Consider the following 25231-nt stretch of genomic DNA (forward strand, 5'->3'; position numbering starts at 1 on the left):
CTGGTGAAAAAGTGAGCTGCTTTGCACAAATCCTGGTTATTGGGGATGGGTGAGAATCAGCCCAGTTCTGCCTCTGATGAACTGGAATAGCAGCAGGGAAGCTGTGAAGGTGTGTGGTAAACACAATGGTTGTGAAGACAATTGGCCAGGTCCAGTGTGAGACTTCTCCTGCAGTGCAAGAAATGGCTGCAAGGGTAGTCTTGCACTGGCAGCTGCTTCATCCACTCCAGCAGAGGTTAGGCCTGGCCTGCACTACTGTTTTCTGCCTTCTTACATGCCCACTGTAGCAACAGAAACCCTGCTGGCCACACAGCTCCAGCAGGCTTCTATCTTACACAAGGAGGAGGATTTTGACTGAGCCTTCAAATCTGGGCAAACATCCCTCCAACAAGACAGAGCTCCTCTCACATGGATAATTCCCATCTCCAGAATTTGGCTGATTTATGTTGCAGAGCAGTCACTCGATTCCAGGCAGTGAAAGAAACAGGATGCACAGGAAAGGCCTGCTGTTTCTTTTGCCCCTCTCCCATTTTTCACTTACTGAGGCTGTAAAATGCTTTCCAGTCCACTTGTTATCCCACAGAATTTACACTTGGTGAATCAAGAGGACAAGAGCAGCGAAATCCACTTCTCAAGGCTTCCACCCACTGCCACTTCTTCAGCAACCATGGGAGCAGCACACGTACACCTTGTCATGTGCAACCAGTGTGTCACTCCCCCAAAATGAAGAGGAGAAGGTGACACTATCTGAAGATCTCAATTCTGACACCAGAGTCAAAAAAGATGTGCGGGATAAGGAAGAAAGAGGAGAAGAGCAGGGAAGTACGGACATAGGGAAGAAGGTGACAAAAAAACCACTGGTAACTCAGCTGCTGCCTCGTCAGCTCCTGGGAAAAAAAAAACTTCTCATGAGATGTATTCATAAGCTAAACCTCAAGGAAGCCATCTGAGAATCCAAAAACTTTTCCGCCTGCATGAAAGAAACCACTATATAGATGTAGCCAAAATCATTTTTCCTTCAAACTGTGGAAAGACAAGACTGCTTTGCTAAAGTCTATTTACAAATCAAGTAGCAGTCTTTTGTCAGCCCAGTCAGAAGAATCCACTTCATCTTTTATTGGTGGCAAGAAAGAAGAGGGAACTGCTTCCCTACATATGCAAACCAAATTATGAAGAGGGACACCAAATGTGAAAAATTTCAGATGAAAGAGGAGATACAGATCAATGTGGGGAGCTTGCTGGCATGATTCTTTTTGTACATGGTTTTATTTTTTCCTGGAACTATGGTGGAATAGAGAGTAGAGCTTGAGACACTTCAAAGTTAGTAGACAAAACAGGAGGTAATGAAAAACATTTTGGTGCTAAAGCAAGTATTTATTGACAAACATTCCTAACATCCCAAGAGAAGAGTTAGAAAACCCATTAGATAAATAATCCTCAAAATTGGAGTAAACAGACCACTGGAAATGGATATGGTACAAGCAGTTGGCATTATCAGTCAGATGAGCTGATGATTTACTATCTTCCCTACATTAACTGAAATAACCCCAGCTTGTTTTATATTTTACAATAGAGGCAGCCACCACTAGGTGGTAGCAGTTCTAGTAAATTTGGGATTTTTTGGACTCACACACACAATGCTGCTTCTACTTCCACTCGTGAACTGGAGAACATCTTTTAAACCCAGAGAACCCACTTGAAAAATTTTGGGTGTTATCTTCATCCATTTTGATTGTAAACATTCTAAATAATAAAATTCAGCCATCTTCATTACATCACCTGCAACACTCAAGTTAAATATTTAATCATCCCTCACACGGTTGAGAGAGCTTCGACTGTGTCTTCATGCCTTGTGAAATGAAAATATTCAAGCTAGAAAAGGACTATTTACAGTAAATGAAACTGAATATGTCTAGGGAAAAAGAAAAACAATTCTGGGAAAAAACACTTTCTGTCTTTAACACACACTATGATTCCCCAGTACCTTTAACAGAGCAGCTGAAGTCATAATGAAAAGTTTTCAGGATTAGCTCTGACTGCACCTACCATGGGGAAATCTGCATTTAAGGTAGCAGGGGCAAAGCCCACACTATGAGCTTATGATGGATTGCACCATTCAGCAGAAAGGCAGTCTGATGTAGAGCTGCCAATACAGCCAGCAGGCTATACATCATCTCCTCAGTACCTTCATACAACAGCTCTAGCACTCAGGCTAACCCCAGCAGCAAATGACTCTTGCTTTACCCTGGGCTCTGGCTCTAGAGCAGCTGTTAAACTTTGCCTGACACTAAAAACACGATTTCAAGCCCTTTGTCCTCTAAGAAATACCCACAAATGTAGTTCAGAGGTACAGACAGCTACAACAGTTTGGAAAAAGTCCCCCACTATACCCAGGGCTCACATGATTTCTGGAGGGATCACAGTGTGCAGATATCTAGAGCAAAGATGAATTCTGCTAAATGCTAATCAGAAAATTCACTGTTGAGTATACTTTGTAAATATTTGTCTAGTTAACACAGAGCAGTTGTGTTCGACCCTCTCACATCAGGGGCAAGTCTCTTTACGAAAGGGATCTTTCCTTATTAAGTTCTCTTTCTCCATTATGTAAGAGATAATCCCTTACCCCATTCCTATCCTACATCTCTGTCAACTGTATTTTATTGCAAGAGGGGAGCATTAAGACAGCCCTAAGGAGACAAAGGCAGGGCTGCTTTAACATGACGAAAGTGGGCAATTAATTAAGCTGCTCCACATTTTCCTTCTATGCCTCTCTGCCGGGACAGCTCTCTGCTGATCTGACTGCTGTGAGCTGGGGGAAATGCCCTCAGTTTGCTTCAGGCACTTTAGACCATTCCCTTCCTCCCCATGTAGCAAAGGTATGAGCAAGCCCCATCACTTACACAGCCTCCTCATCTCTGAATCCTGTTCTAAACCACCATCCTGTTTTTGTTTTGGTTTAAAACAAGACCAAAAGAAACCCTCTATAAACTTGTTCCCATTGACACTCTATTGAATTGCACTTCCTGTCTTACACCTCATCCTAAAGCTTTGCTTCATTTATGGCTGACCAAACACCATCCAAGCATCTCCCTTCATTCCCTTTCCTTCTGGCATACAGTGAAATCCAGATGACCACTCACTTCCAAGGACAGCCTTCACAAGGACTCTGCATGTGAGCCCTGAGCATGCTGCTTACCCACCCAAAGAAACCACCTCATTTTAAACTTAGCATGGTTTCAAATTCTTAGTTTACTTCCACAGATTTGGAAATTCCTTTTTCTTGGACAATGGAGGGAGACCACAAGTCCAAAGCTGTTGAATGATTCTGAACTGAGATTAACCACTGCCTGGTGAAGCCAGTTATAAACGCTAAGCTGTGCTATAAAGTGCATGTGGTAACTATAACTGTGTGCACTATTGGAACTGGGCTCCCTCCTCGATGCCTAAAGCTGCTATTTGAAGACACAAAGCACTGACAACAAAGCCAATTTCAACAGCATCTATCCCCAGTGCCTCCCAGAAGATGATGCTAGCTCCACACCTCAGCTCCATCCATGTGCTCCTTTAGGGCTGTTCTGCCAGCCAGATCCGGGAACTGATCTCATGACTACCAGTCCCTCCCCTTGCCCTTTAAATTTTTTTGGGCAGCTGGGTCAGCTACAGCTGCAGGGATGAACAGTTGGGAACAGGTCGAGCCAGTACTGCCAATAAGTGCTTTGTGTTATCCAACCATGGCCCAAGGCCCTGTCTGCCGGGGGCAGGTCGAACCACTCTGACCAGCCCGGCACCGGCTGCTGAGAACATCTACCTTGCACCCAAGTCCTACCCACCCTACGTGCTGCACCAGTGCTCGTCTAGCAGCTTTAGAAATGCTTGCCTCCCCACACCACCAAAGAGCTGAGCTGCTTTAGGACTCCTCTGACTATAAAGAAAGTCTTCAGTTGACTCAAGTAGAACATTTCAGTTTTATTCTGCCAGGAAAATTGTCAGAGGTGAGCACTTTCAGAGCCCTTCCTGCAGACTTTTGTTCTTGGAGGGGATCATGTCATAACACGAGTCTTTCTCTCTCAGGCTGTAGCCATCTGTTGTCTGCATAGGCAGGATGGGCCCACGTGACACTGCAGACACCATGCTACAGCCCTCTGAAGTTACAGGCTGTTAGCATGGTAACGAAGCAACTTAGTCTCTTCATGATAGGCAAGATCAAACCATGTCGTAACAGGTCCCCAGCACGGCAGATTGCAAAGCCAGACTAGTACTGAGACCTGTATTACCACATTTGAATCACTGCAAGGCAACCTGCTGTATTAAAAGAAGCAGAAAGGATGAGAGAGGCTGGCAAGACAGCAGACTTTCCCAAACAAACTGGTGCATGGGGATGTAAGAGAAAAATCCTGTGCACACTCTGTGCAATCTGATCAGCAGCTACCCTGAGGTTGAGAGTAATAACTCATTTGTAATTTTAACTACCCTGACCGGCAGAGCCAACTCCTTGTTGCTTTCAAGTTTGCTACTTCCAACAATTTTCCCATGAAACCAGCTCAAAGTGACACAAAGTGACGCTGTCTGTACTGGAGGTGTGAATAACTTAGAGCAACAGCTCCCTTGTGCAAGCAGTTTTCAGGCAAGGGACATGTACCACCATCTGCTGAGCTTCCTTCTTGCACCCATCCCATTTGGTCAGCACAGAGTGACTGTGCTCACCCTCGGTTTTGTGTCAGCTCCTCCTTTCTGGCTGAATGCCACTCACCTGCCTACAACGGAGCCTAGCATGATCTGACAGCCAACCTCTTTCACTACTGACAAGACAGAGGGGGCAGTATGATGGCAGGCGAGCTTCAGTGCAGATTAACACAAGGTAAAACAATCTAAGCCGTACCTTTGTGATGCTGACTACAGTACTGGCAGGTACATCCAGGCAGGAGGACTCAAAGCCATTGCTGATGTCTCTCCAGGATCACTGACATGGCCTGCAGCAGCAGCCAAATTAAAATCAGACTGCATCAGCAGGCTCAGAAAACAACTGGAAGGACCTGCAGACAGCAGCTCCATAAACAGGTTGTAAGGGGAGTGGGCAGGGATGCATCTCCAAACACGCAACTCTAAGGAAGCAGTTGTGGATGCTGATAGAGCTTTAAGAGCAACAGACCAGAGGAAGTGGCTGTGTCCACATGCTCACACTAAAGAATACATCCTCCTGCTACCAGTGGAGACCAGAGTACCACTGCTCCAATATGGAAGGGCACTTCTCACATTCTTACGCTTTGCTTGCCTGCAGCGTTCAGCCCAACCAAGTACAACTTTGCCTTGGTGTTCTGAACAGCTGGGAAAAATTGTGTGTACCATTGTAAGATCCAACATCCTCTTCCTTAGGCTGGGGGATAAGCACATTTCTTCACAGGTAGCAGCTGGCAACTCCAGGTTTGTGGAAATTCTGCTAGATTTGGTAGAAATGTCACCACCTTTCTGACAGGGGAAGGGCTTCTGGCCTGACGCAAGATAAAATGTATGAATTTATCCTGCTCTGTTATAAGAAACTTCCTTGGTTTTCTTCCTTTGCCTCTGCTATTGCTTGGTGATCAACCACAATATCCTGACTGCAAGCTCCTCAACAGCAGGCTCTCTCTGGAAATGCCTATCACCTATGTGAATTGGACACAATTTCCATCAAAGCCACAGGGCATCTCTCCACTGACTTCAGTGGAATCAAGGCCCATACGTTGAATAAGCAATAAATTATTTTTCTTAGGAGAAAGTTTTTCATGTCTATAGTTCATTTAAATGACTAGAACAGGGGAGGGACTAAGCACAGGAAAAGTTGAAAGAAAAGCCAGGATCATGCAGTGCAATGAAGACAGCAATCCTGCAAGACATCTTTGTGATGAAGAAACAGATTGAGAGGATAGTTACTTGTAAAAGGAGATCAGCTCCTGTCACACCTTCCACTTCACACCCAAAACCCCTGAAAACACAGGCACACCACCCACCCCCTGCCACAGCCAGCAGCCTCTTTGATACAACATTGTGGGTATCTCTTTCACTTTCATCTTCTGAAAGTTGGCTCTGTTCTAGTTAACATCTCAACCCGTACCAGGGACTCCCTGCATCTCACAGACATCTCAGGAGCTGCTTCTTTCTCTTCATTTTCTTCCAGTGTCAACACAACTTTTTAGATGCATCACGGTACTGCTTTTTTGTAGGCTTTCAAGTCACTCTTTCCTTTTAGATGCCTGCTAATTCACCCATAAATTTATGGCTACAAATATCACTGGTTTTTGCACTTCTATCTGGCTTCATTCACAATGCAAATACAAAACTTCAAAGTCAAGGAGAAATCCTTTTGCTTCACGGTAGCCCAATTCCTTTCCACATTTCTTTTCAAGCATGCAATGACAGGATTAGCTAAGGATTAATTACTTGAAACTCAACCTGCATCTCAGGTCACAATTTTCTCATATTTTCAGTGCTTAAAATCTTTGTATCAATCAAATATTTGTCATACAAACCAATATTTGCAACAGATAAAATATACTTCTTTCCACACAGATGTCCTAGCTGGGGGTCTCAAAACCCAAACAAAAATTCCACTTACTGTGCAAACTCCAATCCTCCCACCTGAAGTTGCAGTGCTTTCCAAAAATGTCACCTTTAAAGGCACAAAACCAGAATTTTCAGGAAAAGCAGTTTTCTCTGCCTTCTGTATTTGTCCCTTAAAGGCAACTGCTCTTCTGATAAAATACATTTACTCACTGGAAGGTAACCTAAAAAGTCAATGTGATTTGATTTTTTTATTAAATTTTTCCATACGAATAGTCATGGCCTGTAATAAAATACATCTGTGCCTAAATACTGACTTGGGACTGACTGTAAATTTTGTTTAGCAGCACAGCAGGACTAGCCTAGTCTGCCTACATTTCATAGTAGCCAACTCTTTGAAGAATGTTTTTTTCAGTATAAAGGGTCACCTGAATAATCAAAGCATGTAAGATCAGTCCTCAAGGTATCTCCTGCCACTGCTAGCAGAAACACGTTATTCACCATGGTAATTACAAATGTTGCAAAATAAAGATGTTTACAATTTTACTTTGATTTAAATCATAAAAGCAAAGATTAAAACTGCCTCAAAGTCCTTTTTTTTGGTGACTTGTGACCTCCAATCAATAGGAAACACTGAAGTTCGTGGGCTAGATGTAAGACTTTTCTATTTATTTATTCCGTTATTTTGTTTATAGATATTCCTTTGTATGGTTTGTTCCTGTTGTTGTAGCAAAACAAAACAAAATCAAAAAACCTCCTCTGCCATTAAATCTTGCTTTTTACAAAATTTAATCTTGGGCCAAATAAGATCTGCCAGTAACCCTCTGAAAATATTCTCAAGAGATTCTTTGCAAACAGATTAGGTTATCTATAACAAACTGGTGGTTAAAAACAACCATTACTGTAATTTTATACCGTACCTAGTCTGATCTGCATCCTATAAAAAGGAGCAAAACCAACTGCATCACCTGCAGGGCACATCTTAGTCACAATTCTGAGAATTAAAAAAAAAAAAAAAAAAAAAGCAGCAAACTGTGTTGAACATAGGAAAGTAAATTATACATTAAAGACATCAAAAGAAAGAAAGTATTAAAAGCAAGTGCTCGAGCATGTTCAAACAAAACACAGCTACTGCATTAGGCACTGTATAAAACCAAGCTATGCCAAATTCCCAGTGTCCCACCTGTGAGCTCACCATTAAAATAAAAAGCCACTGAGGAAGGTGTATGTTTCTTCATGGAAATGTTTATGAATTTAAAAAAAAAAAACACCAAACACACAGTGGTGTTGAGGCAAGGTTCAGCAGGGCAAAAGCTTCCCTGAGAGACACTTCTGGTTGCATGAGGGATGTGGGTCACTGGTAGCATGTGCATTTTTGCACTTTCACAAAGGAGAAATAGGATCTTGACACCACATGGAAGGTGGCCTCTGTGTTGAAATTTTATTGAACATGAATGACAGACTTGCAAAAACCTTCTTACATCTGTATGGATACAGCAGTTCAAAACTCATAATATACAGATAGCACTTAAATGCTCAGAATGATACACCTTTTCCCCATCCTAACTTAGACCACTTACATGAATTACCTCCATAACAACTTTTCTCCAAACTGACACAGAAGAGCTAGGTCCTGCTTTTTAGATCAAACAACTGCTTTGGGGTTAGGTTTTTTTTTTGTAGCAGTGTTAAATAGTCAGCTTGCCTGCTGTGATTGCCTATGGATCACATATCCAACATATGCAGTTTGGAAGCAGATCACTGGGAATTTCATCTATTCCATTCACGTTAACCTGTTCATCCTTTCTCTACCCAGGTCAGGGAGCAGCCATCAAACACAGACAATAATAAAGTTCTCTTTTTCTCTTTACAAAGATTAGCTAATAGATTTTTTTCTTAACTAATTTTAAAAAACAGAGCTATCTGACAAGTCACAAGCTATCTGCCTGTGCAATAGGTGGGGATAGGAACACTGTGCTGTACTACAACACTGTCAATTTCTCCACAAGAAAACCAGTTTGCCCATCCAGAAGATACAGCCAACAAACTGCTGCATCTATCACAGAGCTGCCAAAGTCCCTGCATGCTACCAACACCTGACACCCACCACAAAAACACAGGGCTTGCTCCACCTGAATGCAATCCTCAGGCCTGCTTTGGCACCACCTCCCTGGCCAAAATTTCCTCCACCTTCCCAGCTTAGCTTTCCCCCTCCCCTCCAGCAGGCCCCATGGACACTGCTGCCACAGGGGAGCTGATGGAAACTACCAGTTTAGAAAGAAAACACTCATGCATCTGAAGGCAGATGCCCCAAGGCCAGCCAAAACTTGGTGTGGGGTGGTCCTCCAGCAATAAGTCTCTCTCAACACCGAGATGATGATTAGAAAAGAGCTCAGTATTATCAGTGCCAGATATTCCAGATCGCTGCTGGAATGTGGATTACTGCCACTGCTGTAGTATCACCAAAATTCTGTATCTGTGGTGAGGATTTAGTCCTGTTATAGCCACAGTTGCTTGCTCTCCTCGTGGGGATTCTAGCACAGGCTTTCTAAAAGGACAGTGCCCCCTTCCAAGCCTGGTGGTTGTAAGGGAGACAAGTTTTACCAGTATAATTCATGGCTGAGTGAATTTTCCTGTCTTCATTAAGGGTTTACACCAGTGCTGCTACCTTGGAAGTCTGCCATCAATAAGCAGGTCAAACCTCTTAGTCTGGGAAAAGCTTCTCCATTGTCTTCTGTCGCATGGACAGTTCTTCAGTAACTATGTATTTTTTTTGGAGACCAGGGTGTTGGAAAACAATTGAGATATGAGTAAAGCGTTCTCCTTCACCACAAAGTAAACTGTATGCTTAATAAGATGAAATAATTTGGTCTCTGTGGACCAGAAAACAATAGCCTCACTGTTGCACTGATATCTTTCAAGTTATGTCCTCGTGTCACCCAAAGCAAACTGTAATAGGGACTGCTCCACAGCTCAGATTCCCTTTAAACCCCTTAGCTAACCTCTTTTACCTCTTCAGGTTTCCCTCTTTACCACAGTCATTCCAGGAAACCTCATTTTCTTAAAAAAAAAAAAAAAAAAGCAGCAAAAAAAGTGCTAACTTTTATAAGGCCATACTCAAATCCCCTATGTTTCTTATAAACATCCCTAATTTTTATTCTTTATGCCAGGAGCTGAGATGCATAATGAAGTAAATAATATCAACAACTGTGACTGACTTTGAAGGGCACAACAGCAAGTAGAGCTTTGCCCTCTCCCTCCAGAGCAGGATGAGAATCTACTAATTACTTTATTGCAGTGTGGGTGGAAGAATGAGGGAACTTCAAATCAGCACAGCATTCAATGCAGTATTTCCTTTATAGTGAAGAACAAAAAATAACCCCAGACCTAGAATAAATCTCCCTACCCAATTCCTCCTTTTGTTTACACCAGGTCTGAGGTTACTTACACAGCAGCACAATGCTAGAGATTCCATACACATCTCCACATCTTAGGGCATGTGCCCACCTTTAGTTGTCTATCTCTGAGGAGAAACTTTTCCTAGAGGCAGGCTATTATGTAATGCTCAGGGATGAGCAGTTTCTCACATCTTCCTTTGATCTGTTAAATAAAAGCCACCACAAGAAAAAAAAAATGCTAAGCACTATATGATTTTATTTTCCTGCCACAGTTCTACACTTATTGTCTCTCATTTTTAGAGATCTTTTTTATCATTACTGATGCCAACAAACAGCCATCAGAAGCAGAAAAATAAACCACGTAAGGCACAATTAAATACTCAACATGCTCCCCTTCAAGACAAGAAAATAATAACAAAACAACTGAAACCTGAGCCTCTTTCCAGCTACACTAAATTATGCCACTGAAATCAAATGCTTATTAATGGTTTTATTTACCCTCTGATACTCAAAGACATGGAGATTATTCCATTTCTGAAAAATCTACCACCACCACTGTGCAACAGCAACAGCTAGGGATTAGCAAAATAATAAAGGAAAATACAATTCAGACATCAGAGAAAGGAAGATTCCTCCACGGAGAGGCCCTTCCATGGGGAACAACCTCAGGAGCTACAACCTACTGTGAGCACAGAGCACTCTTACCTGTGTGACTGAGCATGTGCCGCTGCAGGGCACTCGCCCATGGAAAGACTTGAGGACAGTAAGGACAGGGGATATTTTGCAGGCAGTCTGAGTAAGCATTCCTCTTCCCTCTCAGCAGCTTATCCTTGGCAGTTTCCTTCTCATCCTCACTTGTTCCATTTCTGCCACTTTCTTCCTTGAAATTGTCAGTGGACTGCAGAAATGGGCTAAATTTGTTAGTGTCTGTGGTAGCCAGCATCTTCTCTATGCTAGCAAATTCCCCACTTGACTCCAGATCCACACTACTGATAAGTTTGGGCTTATTTTTCGTTCCTTTCTTTCTACCTCTTTTCTTAGTCAACCCAGCATCAGCAATGGGAGACTGCTCTGGATCACAAGCCTGAGACAGGTCACTGGGCAGGCTGGAGTCTTTCTGAATGGTGCTCACGATTGTCACTTTAGCTTTGGCATTCCCTGATTTGTCACACCCAGCGGAGCTGCTCACTGCCTTGGGACTGGCGTCTGCAGCCTCCGTTTTCAGCAAAGTGGGAGCAGAAGACACAGATGAAATGATCTGTGCAATGGAAGCCAATGGTGGCAGCTCTTTAGTTACTGAAGGCTTTGGCAAGAGAGGTGGTGGTGGTTTAGGCCTCAGGGGTCTCAGCAAGGCAGCATTGCCAGGGAGAGCTGGGGAAATGATCGGGACAGTCAAATGCAACGAACCTTTCAGTGGCTGGGGATGTCTGACACCCCGGTTTGTTTCTGAGTTCCCATTGGCACCAAAAACCAAAGGACACTGCAGACAGTTATAGGCTTTATCACTGTTCCCAGAAGCAGCCAGCTCTTGATTCCTGGCTTCACAGGGGACATCATCTTTATCCTTCTTCAGGATTTTGGGGATGGACAGGTCAATAGGCTCCATGGAACAGTCATAAAGGGACAGAGATGAACCAAACAGGTTCTCCTGCTTCACCTGCACAGCACTCAGGCTTTTGCTCTTCTGAGAGAAATCCAATGGCTCATCAAAATCCATGGGGAAGTTGCCCACAGGTTCACGTTTGATGGAAACGTGAGATGATGTTCCCAGCAAGAAGCCGTTCTGTGGCTCCAGGAAAGGCGTCATGGGCTTGTGGTCCATATAAGTGCTGTCCTCCAATAAAGAAGGGTCTGTCTGGCTTTCCTGGGCACTGCAGTCCACCATTAAGATGTAATTCTCGATCTCCTTTTCCTGCACATGCAAGTGCTGCTTGAGGATGTGGTGAATGCAATTCCTCTTGGCCGAAAAGGCCGTGCCACACTCCTTGCACTCGAACGGCTTCTTCTTCTGGCAGCCGCTGTGCGTCCTCATGTGAATGCGGAGGGCCCGGTAGTGCTTCAGGTCCTCTCCACACAGCTTGCACACCGTGTCTGGCGAGCAGAAGGCATCCACCATCTCTGCAGCATTGCTGGTGACATATTCAATGTTCTTCTCGATATCCTTCCTGGTTGTTTTGAGGTGCTTCTTTCGCAGGTGCCTCTCACAATTGGCTTTCACTGTGAAGGGGTAGTGGCAGATTTTACAGATGTAAGGCCGCTCCCCGCTGTGCGTCCGCAGGTGCCGGATCAGCGCTGCCTTGTCAGCCGCGATGTAGTCACAGATGTTGCACTGATATGGGGAAATACCTAAGTGAGAACGGATGTGAGCTCTCAGGACACCAGAGAAGGCAAACACCTGGTCACAGAAACGGCAGGGGTACAAAACTTTCCTCATGGTTGGGGTTTTCTTGTTCGCTGCCCCTGCAATGATGGCTTTGAGTTCTCCTTCTGTGACTTCTTGTTTGATCTTGGCTTCCATACTTAGAGGCAGAAGAGCTTCAATGATGCTGTCCTGCTCCAGCTGTGTCTTCATTTCGTGCTGAGTTAACGGCTCTACTTTGGGTTGGAGGAGCAACTGTGAGGAAGGACTTGATTTGGCTCCTGGCTGGGGTAGATGAGAATTAGAGGCAGATTCCACTGAGTTCTTGATCAGCCTCAGAGGGGGAGGTGGGAGGCTTGGGCTGATGCAGCCAGGGGAGGCTTGCTGGGCACTGATAAGAGGAGGAGGTGTAGAGGTTGCGACAACTGTTCGGGGCGTTACCAAAGGCTTTGGCTTCAGTGGTGGCATATGCTTGAAAATAGACTGCACGGGGACAGAAGGTGCCTTAGAAAGTGGAGGAAGACTGATTTGAGGAGGAGCAGAAGAAGCCATCTTCAAGATCTGCTGAATATCTGCCAGCTCAATGGCAGACTCATTGGAGATGGGTTTCACCACAATACTGCTGTCAGGCTGGATAATAAAACCCTTCTGGAAAGGCTGCAGCGAGAGAAGCTTTATGTTTTCTTTTGTAGGGGGAAGGACTGAAAATGACCCTCCCATGGAGGCAGCTTCCAGAGGAGAGAGGCTGAGCAGACTGGTGCTGCCAGGTTCCTGAGGTAGGTTACTCTTCAGAGCTCTGAGCCGCATTTCTTGGACCTCGTCTTGTGTATTGTCCTCCTGCTTGACAGGCTTGATGTCTTTGGTGTACTGTAGGCCCAAGGATGCCATGAAGACTTTCTGGTCTGGGCTCTCACCGGGTGGGGTTGTGGACTGTGGCTTGTGCTTGTCTTTTCCCTGATCCACCACGTGAGTTTCTGTGTGCAGTTTGAGTGCTGAAAGCATGGGGAATGCCTTGTTACACATCTCGCAAATGAATCGATGGAAGTCACTGATGCACCTTCGCAAATTTGTTTCACACCAGACCTGCAAGACATGCAAAAATATTTAGAGTAGGAATCTCAAACTGCAAAGGCATCACAAGCTGCTGCAAAACACAAACAGTTCACTCTCTCTTCCAGTGACTAAGTTAAGAGGTTTAGAGCAGCCCTCCCCTACCTGGCATGAAGATATTCCCACTTCACAGCCTTTAGTCTCCTAAGGGGTGTATCTGAATTAGGAGCTGATTCTCCACAAGTTCCCTTCTACAAAAGTAACCTCCTTCAGAAGGCTATTCAGGTTCTCAAATTCTTTTCCATCCTAAATTTCCCTATTAGAAACTTCTCTTGTGTCATTGACAGGACAGGAGCCTCAGCATACTATACAGCAAGGAACCAGGCAGTAGACTATCTCATTTAGCTCTACTACAAAGAAACAAGGAGCAAAGAAAAGAAAAGAAAAAAGGAAAAAAAAAGAAAAAAAAAAAAGACATCCAAGAAGCTAAACCAATGTAAACCAACCAAAATAAAATCCCCCAAAAGCAGATCAATGAAACTCAGAGCTTAAAGCAGAGTGGTTTTTTGGTTAGGGAAGTCTGATTACATTTATTCTCCCAAGAAAAATACTAGTAGAGGGTTGGCAAAATCTTTACAGACTTTAAATACTTTATAAAACTTCTCTCACAGTGCAAGCAAAATTATTACAAAAGGAAAATACCAACATTCAAATCCCTTAATAACTTTAAATGTCTGTCATTAATTACAAAAGAAATAAATTTTGTTTAAAAAGTTCTTTCTTTTGATATTTTAAGTTTTATACAAAAACTGTAACAGACTGACAGAAAGACCTACATGCTCCCCTGGCCCAGCAGCAAATTTCAAGTCTACCACTTTGCAGTCAGAAGAGTTGGAAATCAATATTTTAACCCCGGAAGAGTAAGAAAAGTGCAGAAACTAAGCATGGTCCTGGTGGATTGTGCTGTTGATTTTCTAATAGATAATGCAGCTTCATCCAGACCCAAACTAGGATAGGCAAGATTTGACAGCAGGAGGAATCATATCATCCAACAGAAATGTTTATGGCTCTCAGAAAAATATTTACAGACTACCTCCCTGACTTTCCCCATCCACTGTCCTTCAAACTTTACATGACCAACATTGTGGAGTGTTTTGTGAAGGAATCGCTGAAGATGTCACTCTTTAGTTAGTAAGGCGACTGCTCAAAGTTTTTTGTATTAAAAACTTTCATATCCCAACTACATCCTTGTCAGAGTAAACTAAAATAAATAATGTCTTCCTTACCATGTGTACTCCCTGTTGATTTCAGATGTAGGATTTTTTGGGTATGCTCAAAGGGGTAAGGATCTAATATGATCAAAGTTTTCCTTCAGAATTTTTTATACATCTTCACACTGGTAGCTATCCACTGTAATGGTGAAAAAGCCATTACAGTGGATAACTGTAATGTTACTGGCACATTACCCAGTGTCAATATTCTTTAGATGAAAAAAGAAAAGGGAGAGGCATGAAGTGTTTAAAGCCTACATGAACAGTGGTGATGTACCTTCCATAAAATATTCTACATGCAGGATGAATCTTTCAACGACCTCATCAGATAAGCACTGTAGCAGCTGGCACCTAAATCTACCAAGAACAGAGAGTACCTGAGAAATGCGGGGGAACTTCCTACAGGAGAAGTCCGTGAATCCCAAATCGTGGAAGCCTGCTGGAATTGAAGGGTTGTTCTGAATGAAAGGCTTTCCCATGGGATCTCTGGGAAGCTGCTTGTGGATAACTGCATTGTGGCGCAGTAGGCCCCGATGAGTACGAAAGGTGATACAACAGATGTCACACCTGGAAAGGAGAGGAATGAAACAGAAATTACTTACTGACTGCTGCAAGCTTAAGAACTAGCATTCTTCTTGCACTGGGACATCCTCTTTCCTCTCACCCCATGATACCAAGAACTTGTTAAATGCAAAATAAAGCCACAGTGTATCACCACAAAAGGCCATTTTGGTCACAGTCACTTTCTACCAGTTTCTGGCTAGTAAGTCCACTGGAAGTTTAAAGAATGTGAGAACTGACAATCTCACATGGGCAGACCGGAGAATGGCAGCTGAGATAACAGCATTCTGAAAATATTTACATTGTCCAACAAAAAATATTTCAATGGCCTTACACCATTTTATTTTTACTGAAAATTCCTGTTAAAATAAACAACATTTTAAAAAAAATCAGCGACAAGGAGAGGCTAAATCTGACCTAAATAGAAAGCAAATGTAAAAGCAGCACCTTTCATATCCACTACTTAAAACTTACTGCTGCATCTACTCTAATATCTGTGTGTCAATCATCATCACATTGCTTTTCCATAAACTTTCACTGGTATTTTTTAAAGCTGTTATGAGAAATAGACTGTTTGAAAAGGAAAACTAGTGCTCCTTGAATGGGAGAAACGTTCAGAGGAGGAAGACCTGAAACAAGTTCAACACTTCTGACACTTTTGGACCCCCTTCACAGCCAGTTTGCCCTGAAGAAAAATGCAGAAGCACTGTCTTTTCCTACCCACACTTTATTGCTGTGATTTCTTGTTTTTCTTAAGTTCTCAAATCCCAAATTCAGCTAAACAAGGGCTTCTCACATAAAACACTGCATTAAACAATCAAAGCTATGCTGCAGGCAGGAAGGGCTATGCAGCAACATTTGGTCAACATGTCAACAAAGCCTACTGCCTTTTAAATATTTGGTATGTGAGCTCTGCAGCATGACAGGTCATGTCCAGTCTACATTCAGTAAGTGACACACAGTTTCACTCAACCTCAAGTTCCTTGTGGTTATAGGTCCAGCTCCCAGCCAAAACGTGGGTTTCCCAGAAGCAAAACACCAGTGGGTATGAGGCAGTCAGATTTTGTCACTGAGAATGTTATATGCACTAGGAGTTTTTCACATCTGCCTGTGGCCTTGGTTTTCCCCATACTGCCTTTGCTCTCTACATCAAGGAAAAGGACATGTGCCTAGTCATTAAAAAAACATCCTGCAATTAGAAATGGCTTCTGACAAAATCCTGAAACCACCCCCTCCCTGCCCTATCCCTAACAAACTCCCATTGTTGTGCATTTTATCACTACATAAACTCCCACAGCCATTTTTTTATTCTCTGAAAACGAAAAGATAACCAAGTCACCCACAAAGCAACTGGCCTCATAGTCCCTGAGTGGTGAAAGAACCAAGTGTGAAGTGTATATAACATGGCCATTGTTATCACAGTACCCAGAAAGCTTGGACATAAATATGCACTGAAGGTTTAAACTGTTTTAACTCTCCTGTCAATTCACTTGCATCCTACCGGTATAATTACTGCTGACATAGTTCCTGCATTCCATTAAATACCAAACCAATGCCATTTACAAAGCAAATGTTTACTTAAAGAGGTATGCCAAGTGTGACAACAATCTCAGGGGGGTGGGGTGGGATGGCCAACACATAGTACTTCTTCAGCATCAGTATCCACGGCTCTCCACCAGCTCACTTGGCAGCACCTATTCTGTGATGCAAAGCTTTCATCTTCAGTGAAGACAAAAACACAACCACCAAAACCACTGGGGGCCAAAGAACATTAAAAAATTATGAGTAGTCACCTGAAGAACTTGCAGGCTACTGAAATTAATTGCTTTTAGAGGTGATGAAAATACCTTGCATGAAAACAAGCAGTGCTTCTGACATGTTCCTCCTGGTATGTCAATATACAAACAAGGAGGGTTTGGAAACAATTCTCCTGCACCACTGGAAGCATTGCAAGGACACAGACCCTGACCTCAGGGCGTCCTGAAGCATCTCTGGGGTCCCAATGTGCCTGGCCTGTCCTGGGCCCAGGAGCCCAGTGCAGCAACTGTATCCCCTTGTGTGTGACAGGGCAGGTGCAGCTACCAGTGATGGCACCACAGAGCTACTGGGAGCACTGACACCTGGCACTGTATCCCCAGGATCTGGGCTGAGCAGGAGCCAGTGATCCTTGTCAAGCAGCCACACATCCCACAGAGCAGGGAGGTGTGCCTTATTCATCTTGCACTCCTCCTCGCCTCCCTCTTGCAACACGCTGATTTTCAGTGTTACTTTATTTGGGTGTCCCATCAAAAGCTGCACTTGAGAGTTAATCTTTCAGAGCAAACACCCATGTGAAAGTCCTTCACAGTACACCTGTATCAACTGCTAGCCTCAGGACAGTAAAATTTTGCAAGTTAAAAATGGTGTTTTCCATGCAAAGGGAACCACCACCTCTCCCCCAAACCTAAGTAATATATCTTATAAAAGGAATATAAGCTTTCCCTTCTTTTGAGCGTATTTTTTTTTCTCTTTCTTCCTTATCTTTTATTTTCCTTGCTGTGAGTGAAGAAGCAGCAAACAAAAAAGAATGTGGGACAAAGATTAAGATCTTTTTTTATTAGGTCAGAAAGAAGCACCTGGCTGAAAAAAGAAACATCCTCATAAATCCTGCCTGTCACCTCAAGCTGCAGGCTCTTCAGGGCATATAAATGCACTGCACCTTGCCCTGGTGGCACAGCTTACAGAACCACATGGGAAGGAGCTGTGGATGCCCTGCCTTCCTCTGTGATCCAGGTATGGACTCCTAGCACCTCCAAGAAAAGCTTATAGCTAATAAGTGTCAAAACCTAACTAGTTAAGGCAAGCATCACTGCACTAAGTCTTAGGTTAATTTAAAATGGAGTAAGCTGCCATGCCTAACAGTGCATTAACTGGAAGCATTAGGGTTTTTTTAAGGAAGTGTAACTATTAGTTTCTCTGTTTTGTCATCAGTACTATTTTCTATGTTTGAGTAGTGTCACTGTCTACAGTACTTTTAAACCTAGATCCACAGTTTAAGAAGGAAAAGAGAAAGGAATCCTAGGTGATATGAACATTTTTTCATCTTGCTTAAACTGCTTTAAAAAAAATTAGTAATTGTGGGAAGTCTGAAAAGACCAGCACATCAAATAAAGCATCTGAAACATATGGTAATAGTTTGCTCAAGATGAACGTAAAAAAAAAAACCAACAAAACCAAACAAACCAAACAACAACAAAAAAACCCCAAACATACAAAAAACCCCCACCAAAACAAAACAAAACAAAAACAAAAAAAAAACCAACAGAGAGGCCTCCCTCTCCTTAAAATTTCCCAAGTCTGCTCATGTGCAGTTAGTTCCAAGTCAAACATGGATGGCATGGCTGCAGAGAACAGTGATGGGAACAGGTTCTGAGGTTGTCAGCACCACAGGCCAAGCAGTGGCTCAACACCTGTGCAGAAATTAAAGCACTCTACTTGCAAGGTAAGTTTCCAGATGTATCTAATAAAAGCTGCTGTGTTATCATGTGATTGCTAGCCTTGGCCACAGTCTTCAATTTTTCTATGAATATGATTACAGAGTAAGGAGAAAAAAGCTGTTCAGTTCCAAGTATAGAGATTAAATTTTAGGTAGAAAGGAAAAAAATGTTTTTAGCAGCTAAGGCCCCTTTAAAATTACTTTAATTCTCAATTGCCTTTATGTTTTGGACTTGCTCATATCTGTAACATGCAAATATAATACTAAGGCTCTGGCTCACTGGCAGAGGTATAAAAAACAAGCAGGTAAGGAAACAGAACTCCTAAAACATAGAACCAAAATATAACAACGCAAAAACCAGGCTGCCCCTGGTGTTTGGGCCATGTATCACACCAGGCAGGTCTGATTAATAATTACTACACCAGTGCACCTTTTCTTTCTTTTTAAAATTTTCTTAATGCACACAAGTGTATGCATCTTTGTGTAAAAACACACCATTAAAAAGCTTTCTTCTAAAATAATTTCATATTCTTGAAATCTGTAATGCTAATTAGGATATAAAATCATTTTAACAGGCTTTAAGAAATAGTCAGTGCTTTGCAAAACTTGTTTGTTCAAGGGGGCAAGGCAGGATTTGCTACACTCCATAAGTGGCACCTCTGCAAGGAAAGTTTACATAAGCAGTGCCTGTTACCTTGCATTACACTCTCCTTTGAGACAACTCCAATTTGTCTGCAGAGGAAATAGCTGTCCTTCTTTAAGAAATGGAAAGACATTTAGAAAGGAAACACAGAGCCAAATTTTTAGCAAAATTAATCAGCCTTGATTTTGATTAAGAGTAAGGCAGACAACCACTAAATCCTAGATATTATATTTCAGTAGTCAAGACGAAAATGCTAAATATTTGTATTTACTGTTATGTTACCAAGAAATTAAACAAAACACTATGCTCTGCATTACCCGAGACTGCTGGTGAGCAAGTGACATGTACCATTGTTCTGCTTGTACTTCTGAAATCACACAGATTGAAACCTGAAGTTTTCACCCATGTAGCTCACTAATACAAAGTTGCCCATATTGTGGATGTTAACAAGTAAAAACAGTCTTAAATTTTTAGGCCTTATCAAAAATAAAAAGCTTGGTACCACTTTGTTCCTTTCCTGTCTGTGCTCTTTAGCAACTTCCACAAACAGAAGCAAGGAAAACAAACAAAAAGAATGAAACATATCCTGAGACAGAAGTCATTAATACACAATTAAGTTATGAAGTTGTCTAACTCCTCCCACTGAAATTCCCAGTCATACCGTGTATTTTTCTATCTCTGTTGTTATTATTCTCCTTTCTCTCTTAAAGTTATTTGCAGAATTAATGTGGCTCTCATGAGCAAAGAAATTCCTATGCTGACCTAAAAATAACACAACTGGGTAGCAGAGAAAGATGGGTGATTCCCTGCTGATGACTCATGTCCACACCGGCGGTGGGAGCAGGCTCCCAGCCTCCACACTGGCAATGTCCCCCGCAGCCTGGCAAGGACAGGGAGATGGAGAAGGGATGGTTTTAAATACAAGGGCTTTCACCATCTCTGAAAGAAAAGCTAGCAGGTTACAGACATATTCCCCTTCAGGAAAAGATTCCTTTACTTCTCTTTCACTTCTTCAGGGACAAGGCAGTGAGAGAGATGAAAAAGAGCCAACTGGTTTCTGCTCCTGTGCAACCCCACCCAGGTCCAGATACTCATCTCCTTTTGGATTAAAAAAACCAAAAAACAACCTTTCCTGCCCTCCACACCCAGGGCCTTGGGAAATAACATCCAACAGCCACCACTAATGAGTGATGGAAAAGCAGCAGTGCTGCGAGCCCCGTTCCTGCTTCCCTCCGGGTCCTCCTGCTGTCCTGCAATGCCCGCTCCTGCCTCCCTCCCCCGCAGCTCCCCAGCGTGTCTGACCCCGAAGGACCGGCTGCTCTGCCATCTCGACCTCGCCCACCGCTGTGGGGATGTGCTGGAACCGCAGGCAGCACCAGGAGCCAACTCCCTGCCAGCTGCAGAGGCTCCCCTCCCCTTCCCTCGTTGCCTAAGGGCAACACAGCCCGCTAGATGTTCAGTGCAAGCTGCTTCACAGCCCCGGCAAAAGAGGCACTTTTTTAACTTTTCCCCCCTTCCACTGCCCCACTGGCCGTCAGATTTTGTTACCAATGTTCTGTCGCTCTCTTTAATCCTCTCCCTCAAAGAAGCCACCCTTGGGTGCAGCCAAGGCTGAACCCCCTGTACCAACCCTTCTATTAATAGAGGGATGCACAGCGTTATGTACATTCCTACAGCTGCACTGTGGTCCAGGCAAGAAAAGTATCATGTAGGAGCCAGGACAGACCCGATATAAACCAGGGTGATGTTGTGCTTTAGAAATTTGTCAGCATGCAGCAGAGCCAGTGTCCGCACCAGTGACTCCCCCATGAGGGTAACTCCAGTGAAATTAACTGCTGTAAGGTTTAATAAAAAGGCGCAAGCCATGCTGTGTCATGTTTAAACTTCCTTTGTGTGAGAGCAAAGAAAAATGAGTAAAAACTTCTTCCTAACACTGGAATGAATTGCACTTACCAACAACACTTCAACAGTGCCAGATTTAAACACCTCTGCCCTGGTGAAACAGTAGCTTACTCTACCATTTACTTCAACACAATTAACATGCAACTAAGACAAAATAATGGGAAAATGGCAGATGGCCTGCAGACACTCACACGAAGTAGTCATTTTCTCATAATGACTTTTTTTGCTTAATAAAGGTCAAAGTTTTAAAAAACAGAAGTATCAACACTTTGGCTGGACGGAATCACAGAGAAAGAGATGAAGATCAACTTAAACAATGAAGGGTTTAATAGTTTAATAGGGCAAACATATCTGGAGGGCAAAAAAACCTGACCAGAATAGTCCTCTACAGGTACCAAAATTAGAAGCTGCACAACATGCAGAGTAACAGTTATTTGTGCACACCAACTCATGTGAATCTTCTGGTATTCTTTCAAGGTAAGAAAATGAAAAGCTCTTCCTATCTTCTAACACATCTTTCAAATATGAAATCCAAGTGCTTCTGTAATTTTTATATTAACAGCAAGAGTTAAAAAAGAAATCTATGTGTCCACCATGTTAAAAAAAGGCCACCGCTTTTCATGAGTAACATAAGGAGAAATACATCTCTAGGGGTTTCTCTATCCTGTAACCACCTGATCAGAACAGGGCTCACAAATAGGTGAAGCTGAATCTGGATTGCAGCCCCTTGCCCTTATCTACATTTGCAGGTTAAGATATGCTCAGCATGCAGACATGACTGACAACACGCTGAGCAGCACCCAGCACTCTGAGAGAGCCTGCAAATAAACAAATCCTGCTCCTTAGGATGAGGCAGGCGTGCTAATAACCTATTTTGGCTCAGCCCCTTTTCCCTCCTGCATGCCCTTTTACAAGCAGCTTTCCTCTACAGTCAGCTTTGCATTTACCCACTTTCTATTCTGGCAGCCAAGCTAAGATATTTAACAGCATGTGACACAGCACACAGTTTCACATGAGAGCATCACTCTCTGTGTCCATTCACCAGCCAATATTTTTATCCAGCTGCTCTGGATTCCCAGTTTCCTCACACAATGAGCTCCCTGATGTGAGCTGACCACTTCTAGGCCAGCGCTGGCCTCGCACTGCTCTTCAGATGTTTCCCAGCTCTCTTTTCTGAACAGGAACTTCAGAAGGCATGTAACATGCAGTTCTGTTCTGCTTTTGCAAGACAACCCACTGATTCTACTTCTCCATTTGCTCAGTAAAAGGATGCATTCACCAGCTTGCTTGCATACCCTCTCCTCTGCCTCACCAAGAACTGCATTGTACTGCAGCATATTTCTGGTCACAGAATTTACCAGAGCTGGACTTCATTGTCATCAGCTGTCTCGTGGAATTGCTCCTGCACTGAAAATGCTGCCAGCAAGAGATTAGGAGTTGGTTCCTAGTTTCTATCAGAAAGACATTGAGCAAACAGCTTGAGAGCTGAATTGGCAGTGTCACATCACTGTCCCTTGTCACCTCCATCTTTGGCTGTAACAAGTTTTGTAGCATTAACTGTATTAGTTCTCAATAACTCCACAGCAATTTCTGCCTAAACTGTCCTTGCTGGTAGAATCTCAGTGACTAAAAAAGGAGTGCTGGGCCCAAAATATAGTATGGCAAAAGCAGAGCTCAAGGAGGTCCACGAACATGTCTATGCTGGAGTGCCCTCCATCCCTCTCAACAAACATGTAGGATACAACAACCTCAGAATTATCCATCTTCATAAAAACAGCATACTGTTTCTTATTTTGAAATGCTAACAAGGAATGAGGCTATGTGCACATCAACAGTTGTGACAGAGAGAAAAGTAGTATATAACCTCACAATGCTGAATGAAGATGAGTTGTCATTGATCCTTCAAGTTGATTCCAATAACAGCAGTGTCAACTAGCAGGAAGAAGCTTCCTCTTCCCACAATGAACCCATAGTTCTGTCTCACAGTAAAATTAATTGCAAACAACATCTAGTTTTCAAACACCTTCACTCCTGCACGTTTGTAGCATCACTAACACTCTCTTCCCACAAAAGGCTTGCCACATGTAGAGAGCAGTGTGCTTCAGAATAAGGAAGTCAGAAGGATTATCCCTACTATATAAGGAGAGAACAGATAGAAAGTGAATTCCTAAACTTGCTTAGATAGGCATTTGCAAAAACATGAATGGCACTAGGGTCTTTTTCTGGCTGTTTTATTTTTTTCCCTTTTAACATTCAGTTTAATGTACTTTTACATGGTCAGACTACTGCTTCAAAAATCTAATATTGTACTAGTCTTTTCTACTGGTGCTAATGACTGAAATAATCTCCATACTTTAAATATCCATTCATTTCTTTCCTATTTTATCTCCCTAAAGCCAGGGTGCAGAACTGCCTTGAAGAATGGTAACTGGGCAATAAACATACCATATTCTAAGTAGCTGGTATCTTTTTCACCCAAAACCCACTTCCTCTTGCCTTGACTTAAATGGAGGTGCTAATGCACATTGTCTAAAATGAATAAAGACAGAGGTCCAGGTGCCTGGCAGCATCCCACCACACTCTGAAGAATGTGGATGTGCTGGCAAAGGGGGAAACCTGGTGACCTGCCTGCCTGAATTGCAAACTGCACATAACAGATATCTTCCATTTACCCATAGAGTCCAGAAGACCATTCCTATGGCATTTGTCTACTCCATATTGGTGAAGCCAGGTAACACCAAGAAACAACAACAGCATTTTTCACCCATAGGTGTTTTCAAAAACAAGACCTCACAGTGGTTACCCTGGCAAAACTAGAGGCAGATGACCACAGATCCTAATGGTCAGACTCCTAACACTTTTCTTTCCAGGGCCTGAGTTCTTTTGTTACTGTGCCTGTTACAGACCTGGGAGATGTTCAAAACAATAGCTTTCCATGGCAGTGTTCAACCTCTATACAATTTCAGCAAAACCTGGGCAGGCTGTTTTGAAGAACAAGGTAGGCTGTAAACAGCTTTTGGTGTCCTTTGATGGAGGTTTTACAGAAGCACATAACCCTGGGGGAAGATAACTGTTTTTGTTGTCCTTGTGAAAATATGGCCAGGATTTTCAAGTTACAAAGCTTAATATATTAAATCACTGTTTGGACAGGCTCTGTAGAAGGTCAAAAACTTAATCTCCCCTGAATCCATTCATGGTAACTGGTTCTGGTCACCAGGTCAGCTGTGTGACACAGGCAGAGAGTAACTTTCACACTGCAATGTCTTATTTCTTGTATCTTACAAAAATATAGCAAAACCAAATCTTGTAACTGCAGGCAATGCCATACTAAACCAGCTGTGATCAGAAAGCCTCATGATATTCATTAAGAAGCAACCTTTTACCACATTCAAACCGCAAAACTGTCCTGGCTGAGAAATAATATCAGAATGAGTCTAAGAAAGGAGGTAACTGCAACACCATAACCAGCTCCCTCCTCCTCTCCTCAGGAAGATACCTAGGCATGAGAGCAGCATAATTGTCTCTTTGCTGCTGTGAGGAAGGAAAAATTAAAAATACTTTAGCTCTTGGTACAGCATACTGCACTAAACCTCCTGGAGGAGAAGGAGAGGAAATAAAAAGGGTATGCTCTGGCTACAGTGAAATCCAAGAGAGGAATTTATAGTTCATGTACTTTTTTTAAAAAGCCACACATTTTACTTTAAGCTTGTTCCATTGTATTTGCCAAAAGAAAGAGGAGAAACCCAGCATAGCATCTGGAGAGGTTTCTCCCCGGGAAATCCTCACATCTCTGCTTACACTGCTGACGTTGCTCAGAGCTGTCAGGTGACCTTTACAAGCACAGTTTCACGTCTGACAGCAACTCTGAGCCACTAAAGTTTCCAGAGAAACTCCCCTGCTCTGTGAGGTTTCTCATTTTCCCTATCGGCTGTGCAGCGTTTCAGCTCTCTGCTAATTATATCAACACTCAGACACAAACTCACCAAAATAGACAGTGTCCTGAGGCCCCAGCTGCAGGGAAGCAGACTTCTTTAA

At 42.9% G+C, this 25231-nt stretch overlaps 1 protein-coding gene across 1 annotated transcript in view; it reads right to left on the reverse strand.

The window, feature by feature from the left end:
• The window catches only part of RREB1 (ras responsive element binding protein 1), a 62193-nt gene that overhangs the window by 7429 nt on the left and 29533 nt on the right, over positions 1-25231 (reverse strand). The window contains exons 6-7 of the mRNA XM_066545347.1: positions 14993-15182; positions 10641-13377 (exon numbers count right to left, since the gene is read on the reverse strand). Of these exons, the coding sequence (XP_066401444.1) occupies positions 10641-13377; positions 14993-15182 (2927 nt within the window). The remainder of the gene's footprint in view (positions 1-10640; positions 13378-14992; positions 15183-25231) is intronic.

This window comes from Molothrus aeneus, chromosome 1 (genome assembly GCF_037042795.1).
Source record: "Molothrus aeneus isolate 106 chromosome 1, BPBGC_Maene_1.0, whole genome shotgun sequence".
Taxonomy (NCBI): Eukaryota; Metazoa; Chordata; class Aves; order Passeriformes; family Icteridae; genus Molothrus; species Molothrus aeneus.